Source organism: Acipenser ruthenus, chromosome 41, assembly GCF_902713425.1.
Source record: "Acipenser ruthenus chromosome 41, fAciRut3.2 maternal haplotype, whole genome shotgun sequence".
NCBI classification, from domain to species: domain Eukaryota; kingdom Metazoa; phylum Chordata; class Actinopteri; order Acipenseriformes; family Acipenseridae; genus Acipenser; species Acipenser ruthenus.
This window is the reverse complement of record NC_081229.1, coordinates 5,101,801-5,114,629: the sequence shown is the minus strand read 5'-3', so window position 1 is coordinate 5,114,629 and position 12,829 is coordinate 5,101,801. Positions and strand designations below refer to the sequence as shown.

The 12,829-nt window shown below is 38.8% G+C and overlaps 1 protein-coding gene across 1 annotated transcript; it reads right to left on the bottom strand.

Moving 5' to 3' along the window:
- Window positions 1-344: 344 nt before the first annotated feature.
- Window positions 345-7,528, bottom strand: LOC117433889 (uncharacterized). Its single transcript, XM_034909613.2, has 6 exons — window positions 7,501-7,528; window positions 6,846-7,151; window positions 6,242-6,520; window positions 1,788-1,895; window positions 1,614-1,678; window positions 345-924 (listed from the first exon to the last, which is right to left on the bottom strand). Exons 1-6 carry the CDS (start codon window positions 7,526-7,528, stop codon window positions 808-810), a joined length of 903 nt encoding a protein of 300 aa, XP_034765504.2. The 3' UTR covers window positions 345-807.
- Between the last annotated feature and the right edge of the window lie 5,301 nt (window positions 7,529-12,829).

Below are 12,829 nucleotides of genomic sequence, written 5' to 3'. Positions count from 1 at the left end.
TTTTGTTTTTCTTCACAAAAGCACATATGAAAGTAAAGGTTTGCCAGAACGTGCTTTCTATCCGCAGCGCTTAGTCTCTCTTTTCATATTCTGTCTTCAGTACCAGCAATTTAAAATGAAGCACTACCCAGAATTCAAAAACATGAACATTTAACAAATAAACCCAGACACACATGTGCGCGCACACACACACACACACACACACACACACACACACTTGTTTATAGAAGTTAAACTTTAAAAATCATACCGGTATATATTGTTTCTTTGTCTATATATATATATATATATATATATATATATATATATATATATATATATATATACAGAGTTAGTTTGTTTTTAGTTAGCTTGATCCCGACAGATTCTGTATTAAATAACTACTGTTAATGATTGATACTCAATGATTGTGTAAACAACTGAAACCGAGGGAGCGCATTGTTTTATGTTGAGTAATTAATATGTTTTAGTGCATTTAATTAATAACGAACAACTTCACAAGGCAATTACTCAGAAAATAGCAGTCTCGGCACACCCCTGTAACGAACCCTCTCTAAAACAGACCAAAGTGGTGTAATGAACTGCAAACTCCATTGAAATAATCATAATGTGCTTAAACAAATTTATCAAAATATTCTTTAAAACACACTTTAACGTTTTTAAAACAGAGCCCTAAAAATCATCATGAATCAAACAAAGCAGAGCAATTCCTGAGCATTTGACTGTTTACAATGTAAAATAAAAAAAATGTTTAGCGCCACCAGGTGTCTGAATGTTGTAACAGCGAGAGCAGCCATGGTGTGCCTATTATTTGATTGCAGAGTAAATGACGGTATTGCTTTCCTCCGCCGGACCCTGTCTCCTTTCAGGTCCTCTTCCCTCGTCGTTGAACTGGATGCTGGAGTAGTTCTCCCCGGCGCCCCCCTGTGGTTCACAAGAGAGAAGTGGAGGTGAGGCTCACAGTGTGAAGGGATGCATACAGCAGGACTGGAGGAACTGCTTTAGGGAAATCCATTAGAAAGAACCATTTGTTGAGCCGGATCAGTCGTCAGTATGAGGCTAATGGCAAGTGCAATACTGCTTGCTATTCAAACTTGTGGTATTAGGATGCACTATCACCATTAACAAATATTAGTCAGGAACTACTGTGACAGGTTCATGATTTTGACATAAACAATGGTTCACTTTAATGATGTATAAGACTGCAGTCTTTATTTAGATCCCTGATCCACTACCGTTTTGTCTGACAGGTGAGAATTAAACATGATGAAACGTATGGAAAAAAGAGAAACTTTTTTTGGTTGCAAAGACCCTGCTCTCTTGTTCCCTGAATTCAATGATGAAGGTGTACTGTAATGATATGGTTTAGGATGCGACTTTCAGGAGAAAGAAAAAGACTAGTGCTCTTTACAGTAACCGTCGCTCCATTGTATCCCTCGTAATTATAATTATAACGTCCTGCATCTTTCCGTTTATTATAAATATGTATTTTTATATATGAACCTTTGCTTAGATCCTGTGTAATTAAAATCAAATCTGATTTAAATCTGCTTGTGGACACATTCTTTGAAGTTGTGACACATTTCATTATCATTGACACATCCTGTTCTTACCGTAACCTGAGCAGGAATCTCACTGACAGACTCCTTTGTTAATTCTTCATCCTGGACGTGGTTATCTGTGAAAGGAAGAAGAGATGTTCCTTCAGCTTGTATTTTGTGGAGAGGGATTGCTGAAGAAATCGATGGCAGCAGGACTTGAGTCAGTTATTCAATAAAGAGCCCTACCTGAATCTGATCTCCTCCTCTTCCAAACACAGAACGCAACGATGAGGATCAAAACTATGAGGAGAGCGATGGCTGCCGCTGAAGCTGTTGCAATCAATACCGGAGTGTCTTCAAGGAGTGAGAGCAAAACAATCAATCCATTACAGCTGCAGACAGACAGACAGACTTTTTTTTTTTGGGGGGGGGGGGGGGGGGGGGGGTGACAGGGGCAACTACACTGTCAAATCTTCTATGTAAATTAAAAAAAATAGAATTTGTGTTTTCTCTCTATTGTTCAGGGCCCACAAAAACCTGCCGATGGCCCAGATAATATTTTAACTAATTTAAGAAGTTACTGAGTTGAAGAGGGGAACAAAAAGCTACACTTGCGCCATCAGTAGTTTTATTTTTTTCTGTTTTTGAGCTGGTATAACTCTAAAGAGATACTTGCTATTACTTATACATTACTTATACATTACTAAAAAACATCAAGGTACAAGGTAGCCTCACTCTTCCAGTAACCACAGCAAGCAATGAGCGTCTGTTTTAAGTTTGGTTAAAACCTATTTATGAACTTCCATGACCAATCCTCGTCTGAGTGATCTGCTTGTAATGGGAACTGAAATATCATTTGTAAACAAAAAAAAGCAGAAAATAAAACTGATTTTGATGTCATGGTTGATATCTTTGCAAAAGAGAAGCTGAGTCGATATTCGCTGCTTCACTAGGTTTATTCATGCTAGAGTTTTTTTTATGTTTGGAGTTTTATTATTATGGAGAGGGGGGCCCCTAAATGTATTCTTTGCCTACCCCCCACCCCACCCCCCCCCCAGACTTTTGTGAAGTGACGCCCCTGGTATGATCCCTTCTTGCTGTTTGTTTAACAATATTCTCCCGGAGTTTAGTTTCATTAAAGCAGCAGACAGCTACAGCAGACAGACAGTGCCCACACAATCCTGTTCCATTTAACACAACAGTTTCATTCCGTCTTGGTGTCTGTGTTAGTTTAATACATTTTAGTAAAGCTTCAGACAGACCGACAGACAGTGTCTCGCGATCCTGTTCAGTTTGACACTACAGTATCATTCTGTCTGGGTGTCTGTTAGTTTATTACATTTTTTCACAGTTCATTATCATTAGGCCACTCATGTTTAGATTGACCCCGGAATTCAAGTTCTTTGTTAGACTATCATCTGAGCACCAAATCTTGTGATGAACCTCAACCCCTGGTGAGATTAATCTTTTGGTGTTTTTGGGATAGACTAGGTCCTAATACATCCATCCATCCAGGCAATGTGGAAAAATAAAAAAAATACAGACCATATTCCACAGGGTTTCCCCTGGGTTCTAGATTTTTGTAGTCACTCGTGACTAATCCTTTCTAAAAACATTAGTCACTCCAGATATTCACTACTGGCGCACAGCTCAAGTCTGAAAGGGTGTTATGAATCCTGTTTTTATTTTATACCTTAAATCACTGTATTGACCAAAACAATTATTTAATTTAAACCATTTTAATAATGCTCTACAGTTTAAATAAATTGGTAATGTACAGCTGTAAAGTTTTAGAACATTAAAATTCAAGAACCAGATTTATTTGCTCTGAAAAGCTACATACAGACACAGAATGCATTATGAATTACTTATACCATGTATGTCTTTTTACAATAAAAAGAAAAAAACACAGTGTTAGAATATTATATACAACCCATGGAAACAGAGTTTTCCAATAAGGCTGAAACTTTGCTGCTTGTTTTCTTTTTTGTTATCTGACACGTGTGAGCTTTGCTTGTTCTTTTTTTCTGGTGTTCCGAATCCAAGTCTTCATTTTCTACAACTTGTTGTTCTGTTTGTTCTGTTTCACTCTTGCTGAAAAAACGAGTGGATTTTCTTTTGCGACATTTTACAGTATTGGCTAACAGTTTTGTTTTTTAATTCGCGCGCACAAGTTTACCGCAATCATGTATTTATATTGATGATACAGTTATAGAAAAGAAGGCAAAGTTCACTATCCACGGATCTCTACAGCTGGCCTCAATACGAAAACATATTAATGGCATTTTTAAATTATTGGTGACTAAAACGTACAGTACTGATGCTAATTAAAAAATAATAATAAAACGCTTACCTAGTATCAGTGTCATAAATGTCCCTGCTTGTTACCACACAAATCACTGATGATGGCAGGGAAATTGGAGAGAGCTTCAGTCGCAAGACATTTTTGGCGTTTTTAATCTTTGATGGTATTTCGCCTTGATCGCCATTTGCTAGTAATGTACTAGTATTGAGCAAACAATTCACATTTATTCACTGGATTGAAAGCTAAAACTACTCTCACACCAGACGTAACGGCTTGTCAAACTAGACCGCATGACAATACTTTGGTTTCTGATTGGCCATACATTCTGTATTTTGAAATGTAGTACTTAAGTTACAATAAACTTTAATCGGGTCATTGGAAAGAATAAAATATCGACTTGCAGGCATGAACGCACACAGGAAATAAAATGAGTTAAAGACTAGGCTTAGTTTTTTAAAATGTCTTTTTTTGTATCCCAGATAGACTGCAGTAACCGCCCAACTGTTTATATTACATTTAAACAACAGGGCTTATTTAAAATGTACCTATTTAATATGTAAATTAGCCATGTGTGCGCTGAACGCTGTCACAGCGCGTCAGTCTGGTGTTGGTGATTAAACGCTGATTACATGACAAAAGTTTGCAATAGATTGGCAAGTGGTACTAAATAAAATGCGTTGTCTGCCATTTCAGAATTTTTCTCGGGTACCCCAGTTTGAAAGCTGCTAGAAGAAACCACATTAACAACAGGTACAGTTTAATAGTAGTAGTATTTAAATGCCGTTGTCCTGACTGGTAAATTCTTCCAGCTTCCCTTTTTATTTTGACATTTTCCATATAAAAATAACATTTTTATCTTGACATTTTTCATTCTTAGCCACCAAGTAAATATTTTGGACAGTTTTCAAAACAATTGTTGCTTTATTTTTACACGTTGGTGTTGTTGATAATATGATAAACGAGTATATCTGCTTCAGGTTAAACGATGGCCCGTGTTACACAGAACACTACAAATAAAATGTCAAATATACACTATGTATTTTGTTGGTTTTGTGGATTTGCTATGTTTTTAACTTATTTTAATACTGCACATAATAATATGGTTTTGAAAATGCTACTTACCAAATGCACGTGAACTGTATTACATAATAATCTCCTTTATTCCGATTCCAGTGGTGTTTTCTCAATGCAAGATATATTGTAGGCATATATACAGTGCCGTATAAAACCACATACACTGTATATATATAATTTTATCATGCTCGTTATAGGCCTACTGGCGAAATGGTCAAGAGACAGTTGGTGCTTAACACATACAGAATAATTTTGGCCCTGAATTTTAGCATTTTTGGTCATAGAAAAGACACATTTCACATATTTTATAACGTTACCGTAGGCTATTTTTTTTTTCTTAGTTAATGATGCGTTTTCGTTTCACAAATCTTCTGCACACAGTATTTTTAAGCACAACTATAATAACCTATATTTCAACAGTCACTGCCGAAGCTGATTACTTATTCTTCCAGAAGTAATGGTCGGGTGTAACAGAGATACGAGGTTATATTTGCGCAACATGAAACTGAGGCGCTGAATGGCTGACTGCATTTACATCGCCTACCACGGGAGGAGAACGTTGCAGAGTCAATGAATCGATGAGGCCGAGGCGGATCTGATCAGCAGGAGTGATTCTATGGTTTAGCGATCCCTTCTTTTGAAGAAAGAGACGTTGTGTGTGACTTTAACAAAAGGGATTTTTTTTATAGTACAAACAGAAACGATCGTCACTAGTGACGATTCCACTTTTTTTTTTGTCGTCACTTTCAAAAAACATTCGCAAATTACGAGTGACGAGCGACAGGGAAACCCCTGATATTCCATGTAATTACCTGAAATTAATATTTTAAAAAACTATAGGAAGGTTGTATTACAAATGACAATAACTGGTGTTTTACACACTGAATTAAGAACAAAAGTGGTATCAATGCATTCAGCAAGGCCTGTGTTTTTGTTTAATATGTCACAGTTATGAGTTACCATGTGCTGTTGTTAGGGGTCAAAGGTTACATCAAGTCATGTTCTGTGCTGATTTAGGACCTTTTGAGTTTATATGTAAAATCTTATTGAATAAAGAAACTGTAAATTATTAACACATCTCCTGTCAGTCAACAGGGCTGGGGCAATTTCATTTTCCAGGTGAACAGACCTAGTAAGTTACCAGTGCTGTCCTGTACTAGATATATATATATATATATATATATATATATATATATATATATATATATATATATATATATATACACTAGATACCTATACAGTGGAAAGTGCACAGCAGGTCATACTTATTGGGTTATTTATTATATTAGCCACAAACACTCAGCAATGATATGAATAATACCTGTAAGTGTAGTGGTGTAGCTATACGAAGCCTTTACTTCACCCCCCTCAGTTAGGTTGCATCTCCATCTCCTGTTGTGGTCTGATATATGCAGCTCCAGGGACAGAGTGGAATGTGTTCTGCTGGGAGTGATCTTGAACCTGTCTCCCTGCAGGGCTGTGCCTTCATCATCCACCCAGGTCAGTTCAACATTGTCAGGAGCTACACCATTACACACCAGGGTGCACTGTAGAGCTAAAGCAGTGCCTCTCTTTAAGTCTCTACCTGGGTCAGCTGTAACTGAAAGGGAAAACCAACCAGAAACTGTATTAATGACCTCTGGACTTTACAATGCCAACCTATACTTTCCTGTGCTTTCACAGTGCTCTATTATACTTTACTATGCTTTTACTATGGGAATCTTTTCTGAGGATGCCCCTGCATATGGAATTCAGAACCTGGTATCATTTTTAAAGCAAGACTAAAGATATCTTTTTTTATTTAACTTTTGTTCACCAGTTGCAGAACTTGAGTGTGAGTATGAGTGTGTATGATACTGTAACTATGGTGATATAACTGGTTCTAATGCTACTAATGGTTACTTTAAACACTACAACACACTTACTGGTGAGCAGGGTCAGAACAACTGGAGTTCCTCTTGTATGATAGTTCCTATTTACATGTTGTTGACATTCATACTGGCCGGCATCCTCTGTGTGCAGGTGGTGTATCCGCAGAGACGAGTCAGGCAGCACCTCCAGTCTTGCAGCTCTCTCTGGCTGTTTGACTGTAATCTTCTCACCCAAGGCCAGCTCAGAAGCTGTTTCAGATCTTTGACTAAAGATCCAATAAATGAACGAGTTTTCATATTCCTGGAATCTCATACAAGGCAGGGTAACAGTCTCTCCCAGAGAGGAGTACCGCAAGAAACCTGGAAATATAACAACAATAACAGAACAATAATAGTATCATTACTACTACAACTACGACTACTACTACTACTATCTCCTCTGACCCCCGGAGGGAGAGAGTCCCCAGTGGGAGGCCCTGTACTCCCCACTGTTCCCCAGAGGAGCTGGGTAAATGGGGTGGAGGGTCCTGCACGGAGCGCTCGCGTCAGGAGAGATCCTGCGTCACTTTACCGACTCGGACGCCACATGTCCTTTCTGCAGTCAGACCGAGTCGGTAAGTCACATTTATTTTTTGTGCGCCAGGCTGCAGCCGTTTTTCCTGTTGCTGAGGAATCTCTTGCTGCAGTTCTGTCTGCATTTCTCCCCCACCCTCCTCATTTTCAGGCACCCTGTTCATGGCTCCAGCAAGATGAGAGACCTCCTCGTGAATCTGCTCCTGGCTCTTGCTAAACTGGCAATTTACAAGACCAGGAAGCGTAAGATGATCGGGGAGGGTCTCTTTGACTGCGGGGCCATGTTCAGGGCCCTCGTCCGATCACGGGTTAATTTAGAGCACGCCCACGCAGAGTCCGCTGGCGACATGACCACCTTTGTCGACCAATGGGCTCTAGGGGGCGTGCTCTGTACCATCTCCCCTTTGGTTTTGCACATTTAATTTACAGTCCTTTTTTAACCGTTTTTTTTTTTGTTAAATTAGTTAAGGCCTAGTTCTTGTTGGCACCCCTATTTGTTTAGGGGTGCTAAACTGAATTTTTTCTCAGGCCAAGCCTCTTGAACCACTGAACCCTCTGAACCATTTGCTTCATAAAAGATTCACTGAGCCGAATCACTTGAAGCGCTTAGTGCTCCATAGTGACATCTATTGGTAGAGCCGCGTCGTTGAACATACTTGAACTTGAACATACGAGTTACACACAGGCTGGTATTGCCTGGAACTTGGCATTTAGAAATAATGATAAAAGACACCGTAAAGCACGCTTTTACAGGCTCTGTCAGTGTCATTTGTGACTTACAAAATGAAGTTACATTTTATAATTTCTGTTATCTGGTTATATATCAACCACACATGTGATTACCCCCAAAAAAGTCAGTCACACATACGCATTATCATATTTAAGATTGTTGTACAATCGAAAACACGATAATGTTGCTTTAGAAAGGTAGGCATATCTGACCTGATGTATTCATCTGGGAAACTAGTGTTGAAACAAGTAATATATTTTGATAATTGCTTTGTTAGTCAGTTTTCCGGTGGTGCAACAGGTTAGGAGGTGTGTAATTAGAAATGCTTGTAAACTTAACGCAGAATCTAATCCCTGCCGCTGTGAGGAAGTGTGCGCGAAGATAACTTGTTTTATATTTTAAAAAAATAATTACATTTTCCAAAATGCAAAACTAAAAGAATCATATTTGCTGATATTTTTTAAATAAACACATTGAAAAAAAGAGAAAGAAATAATAAACGCTTCCTTCCAGGAGTAATCTAGGCTGTATTTCAACAAAGCATTGTATTGATTCTGGGTCAGTCACATCACGTGATGTGGTGCTTCATGCGGAACACTGTTTGCTTCAGATGGTTCGAGGCGGGTTACGTCATTTGTTTGCTTCACATGAAGCAGTGGTCATTTGAATCACCTGAAGTAGTGAATCACTGAATCATGTGACTGATCCGAAGCCTCAATGAGCTCCTGTGAGCGATTTGAAGCCTCATGAGTAGGGACCTACCTAAATCGCGATTTCGCGGAAATCGTGAAATTGAGAGGTCACCGTGAAATTCACCTCTTAGGGGCCAATGCATACAAACAAATACATAGAGGTTAAAAAAAGAAAACAAACTTGTTTAAATGAACTACTGCACAACGCAAGTGACACAAAATACTTAGCTTCCTTCTGCAGATAGCCCTTTTTTATTCCTTTGCCGTCCTGTGTGCATTGCACTTAAGCAAAAAACAAACAAAAAAAAATGTCCACAAGCAACATTTACAAAAAAATTTCTCCAAAGCAGTTAACGTTCTTGTTTACTATTCAAATGACAGAGTTTTAATCAGCCTATCAGTGCGTCTTTACTGCTTTTATGTGACCTGTACTGTGCAGGAGGGGGCGGGACAAAGTTGGTGCTGCATTGTTTTGATTTAGGTTGCTAAAATCTAGTTTTCAGCATTGGAGGTAAAATAGTAGAAATGGACGACAAATAAAGCAAAGTATATTTCGGCTGATGATCGTTTGAAGATATTTCCCAAAGAAACTACATGCAGACTGAGGTAATTGTTTTCCATATCTTAATGTGTATTTGGAGAAAATACGATCGATCGCTATTTATCTTTAGAATCACATATTAAACAAAATGCTACTACAGAGGCTGCTGAACAGAACGTAAAATAAACAGCTTTCAGAAACCAAACTGGAAAATCAGCCCTGACAAGAAGTATTCCTGTCTGCAAGTTAAATCAGTACTAAAATGATCCAGCACAGCCACCTCGCTTCAACCTGCTGCTTACAGTTGGAATTTTAGCCACGTCTTCTTTGTTTTGACGCGGTACTAATAAAATAAATTCTTGGATGGGACAAAAAACATGACAACGAACGTACAGCATACATTGACTTTATTAAAGTATGCCAGATGCCCTTGTGTAACCGAGTTTTTGGGCTGTTTCTAATCGATTTCCACATCTGTATAACTTGGCAAAGCTTTGCCTTAACTTCCAACCAATTCAGTGGATGCAGACGTGCAGTCTCAATGTATAGGCAAGTCAACTGCAGGGGGATGGTGGGATGGTGCATGCTCGCCTTTAACAAATGCCAGCACTGTTTTAGTAAGGAAACAAGTACCACTATTTTTAGGCTCTATAGTGTTCTGAAATACTGTCTACTTAGGTTTATTTAATGTTTAAACATGTCCGTGAAATCCTAATTTTATTCCGCAACATACCCGTGAAAAATACGTAAATTTACCGCGATTTAAGTAGACCCCCTACTCATGAGGCAATGAACCACGTGTAAGATTTGAAGCCTCAATGAAGCAATGAACCTCGTGAATGATTTGAAGCTCCGCACTAACGTAGTTGAATCAGTTGAAGCCCCTCTCCAAAACTTATAGGCATTCTAGTATTAGGCATAGCATTAATGGGTCATTAGTTCAGTGTCTCATCGGTGTCTCTCAGATGGCTAGATTATTTATAAGCATACAACATACTTGAAGCGTAACCCCAAGTCAATTAAAAACTATTGGACATTTTTAAAAAAGTGTTTTTAAAGTGCATAATATATAGAAACATAACATAATAATAATGTTTATTTTATTACATTTCAGTAAAACAGACTTGAATGCAAATATTTCTACATATACATCCATATATATATATATATATATATATATATATATATATATATATAGTACTGTGCAAAAGTTTTAGGCAGGTATGAAAAAATGCTGTAAAGTAAGAATGCTTTCAAAAATAGACATGTTAATAGTTTATTTTTATCAATTAACAAAATGCAAAGTGAGTGAACAGAAGAAAAATCTACATCAAATCAATAATTGGTGTGACCACCCTTTGCTTTCAAAACAGCATCAATTCTTCTAGGTACACGTGCACACAGTTTTTGAAGGAACTCGGCAGGTAGGTTGGCCCAAACATCTTAGAGAACTAACCACAGTTCTTCTGTGGATTTAGGCAGCCTCAGTTGCTTCTCTCTCTTCATGTAATCCCAGACAGACTCGATGATGTTGAGATCAGGGCTCTGTGGGGGCCATACCATCACTTCCAGGACTCCTTGTTCTTCTTTACGCTGAAGATAGTTCTTAATGACTTTCGCGGTATGTTTGGGTTCGTGGTCATGCTGCAGAATAAATTTGGGGCCAATCAGATGCCTCCCTGATGGTATTGCATGATGGATAAGTATCTGCCTGTACTTCTCAGCATTGAGGAGACCATTCATTCTGACCAAATCCCCAACTCCATTTGCAGAAATGCAGCCCCAAACTTGCAAGGAACCTCCACCATGCTTCACTGTTGCCTGCAGACACTCATTCGTGTACCGCTCTCCAGCCCTTCGGCGAACAAACTGCCTTCTGCTACAGCCAAATATTTCAGATTTTGACTCATCAGTCCAGAGCACCTGCTGCCATTTTTCTGCACCCCAGTTCCTGTGTTTTCGTGCATAGTTGAGTCGCTTGGCCTTGTTTCCACGTCGGAGGTATGGCTTTTTGGCTGCAAGTCTTCCATGAAGGCCACTTCTGACCAGACTTCTCCGGACAGTAGATGGGTGTACCAGGGTCCCACTGTTTTCTGCCAATTCTGAGCTGATGGCACTGCTGGACATCTTCCGATTGCGAAGGGAAGTAAGCATGATGTGTCTTACATCTGCTCCAGTAAGTTTCCTTGGCCGACCACTGCGTCTACGGTCCTCAACGTTGCCCGTTTCTTTGTGCTTCTTCAAAAGAGCTTGGTCAGCACATCTGGAAACCCCTGTCTGCCTTGAAATTTCTGCCTGGGAGAGACCTTGCTGATGCAGTATAACTACCTTGTGTCTTGTTGCTGTGCTCAGTCTTGCCATGGTGTATGACTTTTGACAGTAAACTGTCTTCAGCAACCTCACCTTGTTAGCTGAGTTTGGCTGTTCCTCACCCAGTTTTATTCCTCCTACACAGCTGTTTCTGTTTCAGTTAATGATTGTGTTTCAACCTACATATTGATGATCATTAGCACCTGTTTGGTATAATTGTTTAATCATACACCTGACTATATGCCTACAAAATCCCTGACTTTGTGCAAGTGTACCTAGAAGAATTGATGCTGTTTTGAAGGCAAAGGGTGGTCACACCAAATATGGATTTGATTTAGATTTTTCTTCTGTTCACTCACTTTGCATTTAGTTAATTGATAAATATAATCTATTAACATGTCTATTTTTGAAAGCATTCTTACTTTACAGCATTTTTTCACACCTGCCTAAAACTTTTGCACAGTACTGTATACAGCTCTGGAAAAAATTAAGAGAACACTGCAAAATTATCAGTTTCTCTGGTTTTACTATTTATAGGTATGTGTTTGGGTAAAATGAACATTTTTGTTTTATTCTATAAACTACTGACAACATTTCTCCCAAATTCCAAATAGAAATATTGTCATTTAGAGCATTTATTTGCAGAAAATGACAACTGGTCAAAATAACAAAAAAGATGCAGTGTTGTCAGACCTCGAATAATGCAAAGAAAATAAGTTCATATTCATTTTTAAACAACACAATACTAATGTTTTAACTTAGGAAGAGTTCAGAAATCAATATTTGGTGGAATAACCCTGATTTTCAAGCACAGCTTTCATGCGTCTTGGCATGCTCTCCACCAATCTTTCACATTGATGTTGGGTGACTTTATGCCACTCCTGGCGCAAAAATTCAAGCAGCTCGGCTTTGTTTGATGGCTTGTGACCATCCATCTTCCTCTTGATCACGTTCCAGAGGTTTTCAATGGGGTTCAGGTCTGGAGATTGCGCTGGCCATGACAGGGTCTTGATCTGATGGTCCTCCATCCACACCTTGATTGACCTGGCTGTGTGGCATGGAGCATTGTCCTGCTGGAAAAACCAATCCTTAGGGTTGGGGAACATTGTCAGAGCAGAAGGAAGCAAGTTTTCTTCCAGGACAACCTTGTACTTGGCTTGATTCATGCGTCCTTCAGAAAGACAAATCTGCC